At 40.5% G+C, this 13,346-nt stretch overlaps 1 protein-coding gene across 18 annotated transcripts in view; it reads right to left on the minus strand.

The window, feature by feature from the left end:
• Positions 1 to 4,671: 4,671 nt before the first annotated feature.
• SRRM1 (serine and arginine repetitive matrix 1) overlaps positions 4,672 to 13,346 on the minus strand; it is a 35,183-nt gene continuing 26,508 nt past the window's right edge. For 10 of the 18 annotated variants that reach the window (XM_038531575.1, XM_038531579.1, XM_038531576.1 and 7 more), the window contains 5 exons: positions 11,758 to 11,868; positions 9,487 to 9,966; positions 8,717 to 8,912; positions 6,226 to 6,435; positions 4,672 to 5,703 (listed from right to left, as the gene is read on the minus strand). In XM_038531575.1, coding sequence (XP_038387503.1) covers positions 5,599 to 5,703; positions 6,226 to 6,435; positions 8,717 to 8,912; positions 9,487 to 9,966; positions 11,758 to 11,868 — 1,102 coding nt within the window. In that variant the 3' untranslated portion in view covers positions 4,672 to 5,598. The remainder of the gene's footprint in view (positions 5,704 to 6,225; positions 6,436 to 8,716; positions 8,913 to 9,486; positions 9,967 to 11,757; positions 11,869 to 13,346) is intronic. The other 8 variants (XM_038531574.1, XM_038531569.1, XM_038531573.1 and 5 more) reach the window with 1 other exon arrangement.

Below are 13,346 nucleotides of genomic sequence, written 5' to 3' on the forward strand. Positions count from 1 at the left end.
GTGGTGGGCCCAGATGATCTGCGAGGTAGTGGCTTTCCAGTTTGCGGCCCAGTACACAAATATACACATGCACGCATGGCCACAGACACACACACGTGTCCTAAAACAACACTTAACCTACTATAGTTCATACTCAAATTACTATTTCATGTTTTCATTTTTTCTTTGAAGATTTTATTTATTCATGAGACTCAGAGAAAGAGAAAGAGAGAGAGAGAGAGCGAGAGGCAGAGACACAGGCAGAGGGAGAAGCAGGTTCCATGCAGGGAGCCCGACATGGGACTCAATCCCAGACCTGGGGATCACAACCTGAGCCGAAGGCAGATGCTCAACCGCTGAGCCACCCAGGCGTCCCCATTTTTTCCCCCTTTAATGCTGGCTGTGATCCAGTACATTTTACAATCCCTTACTGGCTCTCGGTCTGCAGTCTCCCCAAACACTTTCTTAAGGTCATTTATACCTGAAGAGTTTATGATTGTTCCATCTGGTTAGAAGAACCTATAGCCCTCTGCACATATGCTGCCACTCTTGGGAATATTGGGAACATGTCAGCTCCTCCTCCTGTCTGATACACCTGAAATAAAAGGGCATCTTGGCAAAAACCCTTTATGATATACTAGATAGATTTATTCAGAAAAATGCCAGGTTTGGGGTGCCTGGGTGGCCAACTTCAGCTCAGGTCATGATCTCAGGGTCATGGGACCAAGCCCTGCATCAGGCTCTGCGCTCAGTGGGCAGTCTGCTTCAGGACTCTCTCCCTCTCCAATGTTCACATGCTCTCAAAGAAACATATAACTGGGTTATCAGATGGTAGGAGGGATAGTATATTAACTAGACTTGCATCTACCCCTTACTTTTAGTGGGACACAGTCTCCCTAATCTGATCTTTATAAAACAGGAACAAATTTTGTTTGGCCACAGCCCTCCAGCTCCAACCCCTGCTGGCGGTATGAGAGCGCTACAAAGCACTTGACGAATGAGTTATTAGCTCTACCCTACAGACTCGGACAGGGTATGGACTGAAACCTACAGAAATTTAGAAAAATTTTCATGCAGTTACAAATCAGCTTACAAGGGTACTGTGGTGTATCAGCAGATGAAGAGGTGGTCCACATCATTAGCCATCAGGGAAATGCAAATCAGACCATGAGATACCACTTCACACTCACCAGATGGGGTATAATCAAATGGCCCAGCTGAAACAAGGGCTGGTAAGGATATGGAAAAATGGAACTGTCATGCACTGCTAGTGGGAATGGAAGATGGTGCAGCTGCTTTGGAATGGTCTGACACTTTCTTTTTCTTTTTTTTTTTTTTTTTTAATTTTTATTTATTTTTGATAGTCACACAGAGAGAGAGAGAGAGAGGCAGAGACATAGGCAGAGGGAGAAGCAGGCTCCATGCACCGGGAGCCCGATATGGGATTCGATCCCGGGTCTCCAGGATCGCGCCCTGGGCCAAAGGCAGGCGCTAAACCGCTGCGCCACCCAGGGATCCCTGGTCTGACACTTTCTTAAAAAGTTAAGTTGCCGTTATGACCCAGCAATTCCACTCCTAGGTATATATATATATATCCAAGAGAACACCTGTCTACAAAAACTTATATGCAAATATTCTATTCATATTAGCCTGAAAGTAGAACAGCCCAAATGCCTAACCGATGCATGGATAAATGAAATGTGATATATCCATACAAAGGAATATTATTGGGCAATTTTTTAAAAAATGAGGTACCATGTTTGAACCTTGAAACATTATGCTAGATCAAAGAAGCCAGATATGAAAGGCCACATCTTGTATGATTCCAGTGACCTGTCCAGAACAGATGGATCTATAGACAGGAAATAGTTGCCAAGGGGCTGGGGCTGAGGGGACTGCCAGAATAGGAAGGGACTACTAATGGGCATGGAGTTTCTTCTTGGGGCAATGAAAATGTTCTGGAATAGATGGTGGTAGTAGCACACCGTGTGGATATATTAAGTACTACTGAGTTGCACACTTTAGGAAATTTTGAGTTAGATCTAAAAACCAAAAGGGAAGAAAACTGCATCAGATACGGCTGTGATCGCATTGGTTAAAAATCTTTTACAGACACATATGCTAAAATTAGCCATTACCAGAATGGATGCAAGTCACACAGCTGAGAAAATGGGAACCTCTCTTTGTGCTGTTATTGCATGCTATGTATCAACTAATACATTAGAAAAAAACCTTGAAGCCACTGAAGTAGATTGCATCATTATTTCCCTCATTCAGAAGAGGAAATGGCAGCACTTTGGCTCCAGTGTAACCTGACCAAGGTGACACAGAAGTTATGGTTAGAAACCCCAGTCTATAATATATGGCCTGCTTCTCCTTAAAAAAAAAAAAAAAAAGAAACCCCAGTCTACACAATGCTCTGCCCCTCCAAGTTGTTGTTTATATGTTTATATCCCTAGTAGGTAAATACTCCTTGAGGGCAACAATCATTTTTTTCCTTTTCTTTCTTTTTAAGAGACACAGATCAGAGAGAGAATCCCAACCAGGCTCCACACCCAGTGGCCACCTCGGGCCTCAATCCCATGACTCTAACTAAGATCATGACCTGAACCAAAACCAAGAGTCAGATGCTCAACAGACTGAGCCTTCCAGGTGCCTGTCTCTCTTCATTTCTTTACCTCAGACCCTACCTACTAGCACTTGGCAAATATAAAAACAAGTCAATTAAATTTACTCATCTGTTCATCAAATACTTGCGCTTCTACTATGTACCAGGTGCTGACAACAGCTATGAACAAGACCAAGTTCCTATGGAACAAAAATGTATCCTTTGAGGTATTCACAATGGTTCTAAGAGAAGAGGAAGTTCGGGAAGACTGCCTGAGGAAAATCAAGTAAGGAAACAAGCCACAAGATCAGGAGGAAGGGTCTCTCTGGATGAGGGGACAGTGGGAACAAAGGTCCTGAATATCAATTTTGGTGGGTCAAAGGCAGAGCAAGGCAGCAGGTATGGCACGAGCAGATCGTAGGGTGATAATGAGGTTGCCAAAGTAGATTCAACCCTGCGCTGTCCGGTCTCTCAGGCCATAGTAAGTAACTCGGTTTTTACTCTGAGGCAGAAACCTATCGGAGGGCTTTGAGTGGTACCATGATCTGGCTTAGGGCATTGATCTGGCAAATGGAATGGCCTTGGTGTGCCTAAGTGTTGGGAAGCAGACAACACTACTGACAGTACTAACTCAATTTTGAGTAAATGAGGATTATAGAGACTGAAGTAAGACAGGGATTAAGATTAGAGGACGGCATTTAAAAATTTCTCTTTTGGATATGTTTGGGTAGGTGGCTGGATAGGGTCCAGGTCAGGGGTTAAGTTTAGACGGCAGAGCAACTTGACAAATCAACAAAATCATGACATTTAAAGTCGAGGGAGCAGGGATTAAACGTAGGGAAAGCTACGTTTCCCTACAAAGGGCAAATACAAACTCTTTTTATGTTTGAAAGGAGCCAGAAGACACAAAAGGACCAGCTAGAGAGAATTGAAAAACTAGAGTTGCATCTGGAAGGTAAACAAGTATCATCTCCTAGAACCCACTCAAAGAAAGTGTTTCAACAAAGGAGTGATCCACTGAGCCAAATCCAGCCAAGGACCAGTCAAGTACAGATCAAGAATTGCTCCTGCAGATTAGCAGAACAGGAGCTACTGCTGTTCTGTCAGGTGGAGGAGAGGAAGCACACTGCATAAACAGGATCAGTGAGCATGAATGAACGGCTGGATAGATAACAAGGGCCTGAGTGATGTTCACTGGTTTGTTCACCCTAGAAGCGGAAAGTCATCAACCACCATTTTAGAAACTGGATATACTGTGCTTTTCTTGAATCACAGAATTATGCAATCAAAAGGAAGTCACATGTAAGATCTTGAAGACTTGGTTGCAGCACACAGGTAAGGTGCTGTTACCAATTACAGACTACCTTAGTTCACTACAGAGCAGCTTCATTTAAGTTTTGCCGCCTTACAAATCATCCTAAAAACCCACCTGTAAAAAGAGCCCCTTCTATGTCCATGTCCTTCAGGTAAACACTGTCCCCACTAAGTCTTCCTATAGTTAAGATGTGTAGACATTTTCTTTTAGTTTCGACTACCAGAAATCAATCACATTAACTGCCCATGTGTCACTCAGCTTAGATCCACGGTGTCAAAAATTCCCTTCTAACTTCGTTATGTTGCTAGTTTACCTTCTACAAACCAACTCCAAGTTTCAAGTCACTTTGCTCTGCTAAATCTGAAGTGCAAAAATGACTCACTTGTCACTAAATACACAGACCCCAAGAGGGAGGTTGCTCCAGTCACTCCTTTGGCCCTCCTGCACTTCCTGGAATGTGCCAGGCTCCTTCTGCCTCTCCAGCTGTACGCAGATACTACTCTGTTGGAGCGCCTCGCTGACTTTGCCCTGTCTAGCATAGGTGTTCCCATCTCACCACACACTTTGCCTTCACAGCACTTACTGCACTCATTATTAAAATAAAGACGGAAAAATAATTTCACCATTTATTTCCCTTGCCCAATCCTCAGTGTGCCAAAGGTGCCAAGGGGGGTAAAAACATAGGCTTAACTAAGATTTCTATTAAAAAAAAAAAAAAAGGTGGGTTCCTGCAGTATTGAGACGGTTAAGTAAAAGTGAGTGGCCAACATTTTTAAATTTAGAAATTTATTCTGTTTAATCCACAAGCTTTATATAGCTTTAGTTTAAAAAAAAAAAAAACAAAAAAACAAAAACAGTGAAAACAAGACACTATTTCAAAGTCTGGGCCCTTCCAGCCTTCCAAATACGAGAGCTCTGAAAGTTGTATATACCAATTGGAAGAACAAGACAAAATTATGAATGGAGCCATGACATTTCATAAAACAAACTTTTATATAACTGAAGGATCCTTCCTGGGACTAGTTAATTGCCTTTACAAAAAAACACAACAGAATAGAATGAATTCCAGTGTTCCAAATCAACTTGTTACACATCAATATAAACCCACAGTGTCCTGGCAAACAACATGCTTTCATTTTCCATCTCGTCCTAGAGCTCGAATCCTGATTCATTTCAGCAGAGACTCCACAGGCAACAGGAAAGATTGTGGCATTAAAATATTCATTTATACTTTGTGGTAGTTCAACAGTGGTCTTATTTCTGGGCAAGCTTGCAAACCATACAAGGTTGGAAGCATCATAACTTAAATGGGTGCTAAGACTCAAATGAGAAAAAAATAAAGAAAAAAAAAATGACAAGAAAGGAAAACCTCTGGGAATAGCCAAGGCCTTTAAAGAAACCATAAAAATGCCAACAATATTGAAACCCCCTTTTTTAAAAAGAGGATTTTTTTTTTGGCTTAAAATATTTCACTCTAAATGAATTTATGTCAGCTGTCAATGAAAGAATGTCACTAATACACTGTGGACACCTTTTGCAATGTAAATCCATGCCCCTTTTTTTTTTACATGGTGAACTTCAACCTAGCAATTATTACAACAAATGTTATAGTCTAAAGCTCAAACACATTTTAGCAATTTTGAAATTGAATTGCATACAAACCAAATAAAATGTACATCGTGACACACATTCCCGCCTAAGACTGTGGGGACACTTGAGCCTTCCGCATCGACCTCAGCGCCTTTTCACGCAGGTGCTTCTCTAAGTCGTCGAGGTTGTCTTCAGGCTCACTCTCCGTTTCCTAAAACCAGAGGGGCCACACTGGTGAGTCCTGACACACTGGCAGAGAGGTGTAGGGTGCAAGGGCAGAACCACATCATGGCAGTGACTGCACAACTCTAATACACTAAAACCCCCTCAATCAGCTGCACAACTCTATGAATATACTAAAAACCCCTCAATCATATACTTTCTTTTTAAATTTACTTTACTTAAGTACTCTATACCCAACACAGGGCTTGAACTCACAACCCTGAAACCCTGAGGTTAAGAGTTGTGTGCTCTACTGAGCCAGCCAGGCACCCTTGAGTGCCTTTTAATAGGTGAATGGCACGTTAATTATATCTTAAAGAAGTTATTTTTTAAAAATATACAGTAAGCATTTGGCAGCCATTCATATTCTTCTCCTTCGTCTTGGTAGATATCAAGAATGAGGATAGATCAGAAGAGTTAGCTAACAGCCGAGTAGCCATTATTGTAAAAAAATTCTTTTCTTCTCAACAAGTGACCAAGCGATCTGTAGAAGTCTAAGACACACACGTACCTTCTTAGGCTCGGGCTCTGCCTCCGGTTCCTCCTGTGCTGATGTGGTCGTGGGGGCCGCAGGGGCCGTGGGAGTGACAGCTGCTGCAGCGGCTGCTGCCATGGCCTTTTCCTTCTTGTGTTTTTTGTGCTTCTTGTGCTTCTTATCCTTTTTGTGTTTCTTGTCCTTCTTTTTCTTCTTTTTCTTTCCACCTCCTTCTGGGTCTGAGTTCTAGAAATCCAGAAAAATCCCAACAATAACATCAATCAGATTAAAATGTTGTCCAATAAACGTTTTACTTTCTCAAGGGAATAATTAAATGGACAAATCTCAGGAGTCCCCAAGGCTTTGGGGGAGGGGGAGCCCAAGGGCAATCCCTGCCAAGAAAAGTATGAAAACCACATTGCAAGTAAAGATGCTCTTCCCAGATTTTAAGATTTTAAGATGCCTGGGTGGCTCAGTGGTGAAGCGTCTGCCTTTGGCTCAGGATGTGATCCTGGGATCTGGGATCAAGTCCCACACTGGGCTCCTTGCGTGGAGCCTGCTTCTCCCTCTGCCTATGTCTTTGCCTCTCTCTCTCTCTCTCTCTCTCATAAATAAATAAAAGTTAAAAAAAAAAAAAAAAAGTCAGAATGGACCCTGAAGGACCTTTCTGATCTCCCCCACATTAAACCAAATTTCCCAACCATGAGAGGCCAGTCAGGTGTCCAGGATCCCAAGCTACCTCCAAATATAGGGAAAGCAACATGTGCAAAAGAGAAGTCTCTGAACTCAGCTAGACTTCAGGTGAATCTGGCTCCTGAACCTGTTCACCATTTGACCTCAAATATTTTTCTAAGCTCCCTCTGTAAACCTAAATGGGTACAGCAGTCCCCAATAAAGCTGTCAGGGTCTATCTGTAAACTGCCCACAATACTAGCCTAACAGGTGGCAGGCTTTCAGTAAGTACAGTTATTATTCTAAACACACACTCATGTGAATGCCCCATTCTCCAGCCACTGTTACAGCTTCTCCTGGCTCTAGACTGGAAATTGTTCCTTAATGCATAACCACTGACCGTTGAACAACATGGGGGATTAGAGGCAACAACTCTCCATGCAGTTGAAAACCTGTATATAACAAGCCCTCAGTCTGTACATAGACCAGAAGCCTTATGGGTAACATAAACAGTCACTGAACACATATTTTGTGCGTTATGTACATTTTATGCTATATTCTTACAATAAAATAAACTGCAGAAAAAAACATTAAGTATAAGGAAAAAAAAAGTATAAGGAAGAAAAAACACATTTACAATGCTGTACTGTATTCACCAAAAATTTCCATGTGTAAGTGGCCCCGCTCAATGCTATTCAAGGGTCCAACTGTTAACGCCAAAATTATGCAAAGGGCAATTCTGCTGTAATTGAATTCCATCTGTAATTCTCAAATTTCACATTTGTAAGCAGTTACTTAAAATTCCTCAATCCATTCAATTACTTTGTAAAGTAATTCAGGCAACCCGACTGCTGACATGGACATCTAACTACTGACTTCATACAATAAAGAAACCTATTCAAGATCAGATTAATGATTCATAGAGGGGATGATATAGTTTAAACTCCAATACTTTAATATCCCAATGACATTTAAACTTCACAAGGTAAAAACAAGTGTTATTCTTATTTATGCAACTTTTTTTTTAATTAAAGATTTTATTTATTTATTCATGAGAGAGACACACAGAGAGAGGCAGAGACACAGGCAGAGGGAGAAGCAGGCTCCATGCCGGGAGCCCGATGTGGGACTCGCTCCCTGGACTCTGGAAGCACACCCTGGGCCGAAGGCAGGTGCTCAACCGCTGAGCCACCAGGTGTCCCTTATTTATGCAACTTGCCAGAGGTTAAGACTAAACCAGACAATACTGTACTTTCCACTTCAGCTAGTATTTTACAGGTTGCCAGGTTCATTTTTTATAGAAATATATTATTTCTAATATATTAGAAATAGAAAAAGGGCACTACACGTAAAGAAAAATTAAGATTACTCATCACTTCCCCTTCTCACATATAATCACTATGAACATTTGGTACTTCTTTTGTAATATTTTTTCCTTCATAAACGTGGAATAATACTAACACACATGATCTAATTTTGAAAGTTTTATTGATTTTGTGATCTTCAGTATCCAGTATGTCAAATGCTATAGAAACAACAAAAAATACTAAGCTATTTTCCACTATATAATAGATTCATGGGTAACTCTTTTGTTATTCTAGATTTTCAATATAGCCCAATTTTAACCACTAAGATGAGAGAATTTAAAAGTATCAGACATGGTGTCAATTAGTGGGTGGGTGGAATATGAAGCATGGACTGTGGTGTAACCACCACCACTTAATTTCATACTTCCCTGAAGTCCAGCTGAACTACAGAAAATAATGCTGCCCTGGGTCGCAAATAAGTAATAACTTGTCTTTGCTTCCCAGTGACCACATACAATTATAAACCCCAAAATAGGGCAAACACATACCCTTGCCGGAGATGGGCTTGGTGTTGGGCTTTTAGCCTTTTTGACCGGTACCGCTGGTGACCAGTTGGTAGAGGGGGACTGAGACTGGACAGGGGATTGAGGTGCTGGGGGTTTTTTAGCTGCTGGCTCAGGAGATCCTGAGACAGATCGAGAGGACGAAACCCTCCTTACAGACTGAGGGCTTGGTGAGGCAGCCCTAGAAACAGAGGGAAAGAACAAAACATTTAGTATCCAAGAGCAAAGGTCTTTCCTAAGAGAAAATAACCAACCACCATTATATAACCAAGTCACAAACTTTACATTTTACTATTAGTTTGCTAGTTGATTCTACTAACACACATATCAAATTTGTATGGTCTAAATCTCTTAGCAGTTTAAGCCCCATAATCCTCTGTCCATTCTGTTAACAATTTTTCCTAGATGAAATTAATAATGCCAGTTCCTTGTACTTCAGACAACTTTTACCAGTCTTACACAGACATCCAAGAAATGTTCTATGCATTATTTCAGAGTTTAGTTTTGGAAGCACATTCCCCTGATACCCCTAGGAACCAAATATGGAGTCCTATGGCATTTAGTTTGTCCCATGAGGAACTATCCTGAAAAGAGAAAATGGATCTGTGTATAGTACCTTTAAGCTGCCTTAAAAGCCTGTATTCCCAGCTTATTCTTTTCTGTAATTTCTCAGTAAAGGGGGGAAAAAAGCTTCCAAACATAAAGAGCTATGCAAGTTAGTGTTCCTAACCAAAAAAAGCATAAAATATTTTTACTTTTTTGTCTTTTTGGGTTCCGGAGTCCTGGAGACTCTCCTAATGGGCCTAGTACTTGGAGAAGGGGACTGCCTTCTTTGGGGTGATGATGATGCTCCTCTTCGAACAGGTGGAGGACTTGAGGAGGTCTGAGGAGCTCGAGGCCGTGGTGAGGGCGAATGCCTTTTGTTTGGTTGTGGTGACCGGGGCTCCCGGGTAGACCGGCTCGGGGAAGACCCTTTCCTATGCTTTGATGATAATGAAGGCGAACGTCTCTTGGTGACTGGGGAGCTTCTTTGTTTGGGAGGTGGAGAATGGGAGACCCGACGCTTTGGTGGTGGAGATGGTGATGCCCTTCGTTTAGGAGGGGGAGGGGGAGAAGCCGTTCTTCTCTTTGGAGGTGGAGAAGGAGAGTATCTCCTCTGTATCGGAGGAGAGTATCTTCTTGGGGACGGTGAGCGCCGGCGGGGGGGAGGAGAAGGAGTTCTAGGAAAAAAACACCATTAAGGTCCAAAAGAATAAGGCAACAGAATGCACAGAAACCTAACCAGCAGTTATGGCAACACTGTGTTAAGCACCAGGCAAAGACAGAATTTTAACTGGAAATGCTATGCCTTTATCCTCATGTAAAGGAAAAGAAATCATTTAGTGGATTTGTTTATCCTAGATGACTAAGAAACAGGACATTCTGCATAATGGAGAAATCTGAAGTTTCCAGACTGAATTCTAGTTTGTCAAAAGTCACTTAATATAATCCATATGGAACCAATTTAATGAGTTTTTTTGAGAAGAGAATCTTGCATAAACTGTGAACACCCATTATTATGTAAGAGCTAGGTGGCTACATTAGCAGGACTCTATTACAGGAAACTTAGGAAGTCTGTCCTTTAAAGAGCTCTCCTGGGGGCACCTGGGTGCTTAGTTGGTTAATAAGCATTCTGCCTTTAGCTCAGGTCATGATCTTGGGGTCTTGGATTGAGCCCAATGTGGGGCTCCCTGCTCAGTGGGGGGGGAGTCTGCTTCTCTTTCCCCTGCTGCCTCTCTCCTCTACCCCCACTCGTGCTCTCTCAAGTAAGAAAAATCTTTTTTAAAAAAAGAGCTCTCCGATGTGGTGCTCTCTTGAACTGGCATTTGGACTATAAGTTCACTTGCATACATTTTAAAAGATCTATCTATACCTACCCCACCCTGCCAAGGAGAGACTTGGATTTTGTGTCTCAAAGAAAGCCACTTTTCAGTGGAAGTCTATCTTCTAGGCAGAATGCATCCCGACAGAAGTCCAAGCTGACCTTCGATTTACTTAATGCTTGATTCTTGTGTAATCCTAATGTGCCTTTAGAAATTAGACCTGAATATGACATTCAGTTCCAACTGCCTAATTTGTTCCTGAAATGTTCAACCTTGAGCTCAAAATATTTTACTGCCTAGAATCAGCTTTACAACAGGCTACTTTTTGGTCAATGAGGTAGTGTGCACCTCTATTTCCTCACCTGAAAAATGGGAATACCATCACCTACTAAGCAAGATCATCTAAAGGACTACAGATTAACAAAAATGATCAAAACTATGAAATTAGCCACAGCACTAATTTAGTATTAACTAAAATACAAGCCTGGTTTTGCACTAATGTTTCTCTTCTGATCCACATTCCAAAAATCAGAATTATATTTAGTTATCATGTGTCCTTGGTTCCTGCCAATACGAGACTATTCCTTTGTCTTTCAGGATTATCATTTTTAAAGAGTACTAGTCAGTTACCTTGTAGAATAACCTTCAATTTGGGTTTGTCTGGTATTTCCTAAAAAATCAGACTGGGGTTCTATATAATTGGTAAGAATACTATGGAGGTATCAAGAATTACATAATGCTAATATGTACTCTCGACTGTTAAATGATTCCTTAGTTAAGGAGGTATCTGCTGGAATTCTCCACTGTAAAGTTAGTATTTTTCCCTTTATAATCACTAAATAGAATGACTTCACCTTTAAATTTAACATCTTTGTTGACATGTGATTCACATACCATAAAATTTACCCATTTTAAAGTGTACATTTCAACTGTTTTAAGTATTTTCAGTCACGTAACTGTAACAACTCTCCCTATTCCCACCTGACCCTAGGCACTACTAATCTGCTTTTAACTCTTTGATTTAGGTGGTCTAACTTTACATATTAACAGAATCACATCATATGTGGTATTCTGTAAATGGCTGAACAATGCCACTCTAAGATATTCTAATCATAAAGAAAGTTGCTTCAATTAGTTCCAACTAGCACTTATCTGATAAAATACCTTCGTCGTGGTGGTGGCGTGGGAGACCTGCGCCTACGAGGAGGGGGGGCAGGAGAAGGGGAACGTCGCCTTCTGGTGGGTGGTGGGGAAGGACTCCTCCTCCGTCTACCACTAAATCACACAAACACACACACACAAAAAAAAAATACAGGTGATTTGGAGTTAGTAGCATTTATAAGTGATCCAGATGATATAGTTTCAATCATTTTTAACCCAAAGTGAAGCCAACTGTTCCTCTATCCCTTAGAACAATGTTTTTACAACTATCTTTCAAGACCATTAGTCAAGACTCTGGCTGAGAACCAGCATTTTAGAAAATCAGTATATTACTTTTGGGAAAGGCAAATTTTGTTTTGTTAAATTTTTGTTTCAGTATATAAATATGCAGAGTCTGGGTCATGAGACAGACACAGCATGACACAAGGTGAAACAAGTTTGAAAACACTGCCTATGGCATCGTTCTTTAACTGGAATGCACATCACAATTATCTAGGAAGCTTATCGGAGTTTGTTCACCAGGTCTGGACTATGGTCTAGCTGGCGTATGCTGAAAAGGCTCTCTAAGTGATTGATTCCTTATTAGGAAAAACTGCTTTAAAACTCATGTTCTAATGCAGAAATTTAAAATTTTAATGGTTACCAATGGCTTAAGGCCCCAAATCTGGGTGTCAACTGCTCTGAGTCCTCAATTTTTAAAAATGTTTCCGCTACTCAAGAGTTGCCTACTACCAACAAAAAAACACTATCTCAAAGACAAAAGATTAAAAGCTGGAACACTAAAGCTATCACTGGGAGCAACATGGTTGAAATATAGACAATCATAGATAAACCGAAATTCTGAGCTCTGTTATACACTTAACCAATACAAACACAAACATGAAAAATACAATTATATCAACTGGACTAACCTAACTCATAGCAGTCTCCAAAGGGATATATTAAAAATATACACCAAGCCAGTTTGCTACCTTTTGGCTAAGTTTGCATGTATAAAGTAATCACATACTATAATTTCTTGACCAGCACAGGATGGAGGGTTCCTATAAATCTGGAAATATTTTCTAAAGTTTACTAGTCTTGATTCCCCTTTAAAACTAAGGAGAGCTCTGTTACTAACAGAACAAAGAAAATTCTGAAATTTGCTATTTAACTTAATACTTATTTTCATTATTTAATTTTCAATTTCAAATTGTTTATGCCTTGTGGGGCCTAAGACATCACTTGTAATATATTTAAAATAGTGAACTACAAGAGGGAATCTATGAAGACAGATAAGCTTTGGACAAAATGAAACGTAGATAAGAACTACTAATTATAAGAAAATACAGGAAAACCCACTTTACTAGCAGGGTTAATCTCAGAATTATAAGATCTGGAGAGACAGCATAAGCACAGTATTGATTTAAGATTTCAAATAGGGAAAGATATTTGGGTTTTGACTTAAAAAGAAAACAAAAGAGAAAGTTTATAGGTGCAAACTTAGAGGATTAAGTGATATAAAGTATAACTCCCAGTGTTATCAGTAAATACAATCGCATAAGAAATATTACTGTTGATTATGTGGCTTCTCTTTAAAAATATTCTAATTT

Source organism: Canis lupus, chromosome 2 (assembly GCF_011100685.1).
Source record: "Canis lupus familiaris isolate Mischka breed German Shepherd chromosome 2, alternate assembly UU_Cfam_GSD_1.0, whole genome shotgun sequence".
Lineage (NCBI taxonomy): Eukaryota > Metazoa > Chordata > Mammalia > Carnivora > Canidae > Canis > Canis lupus.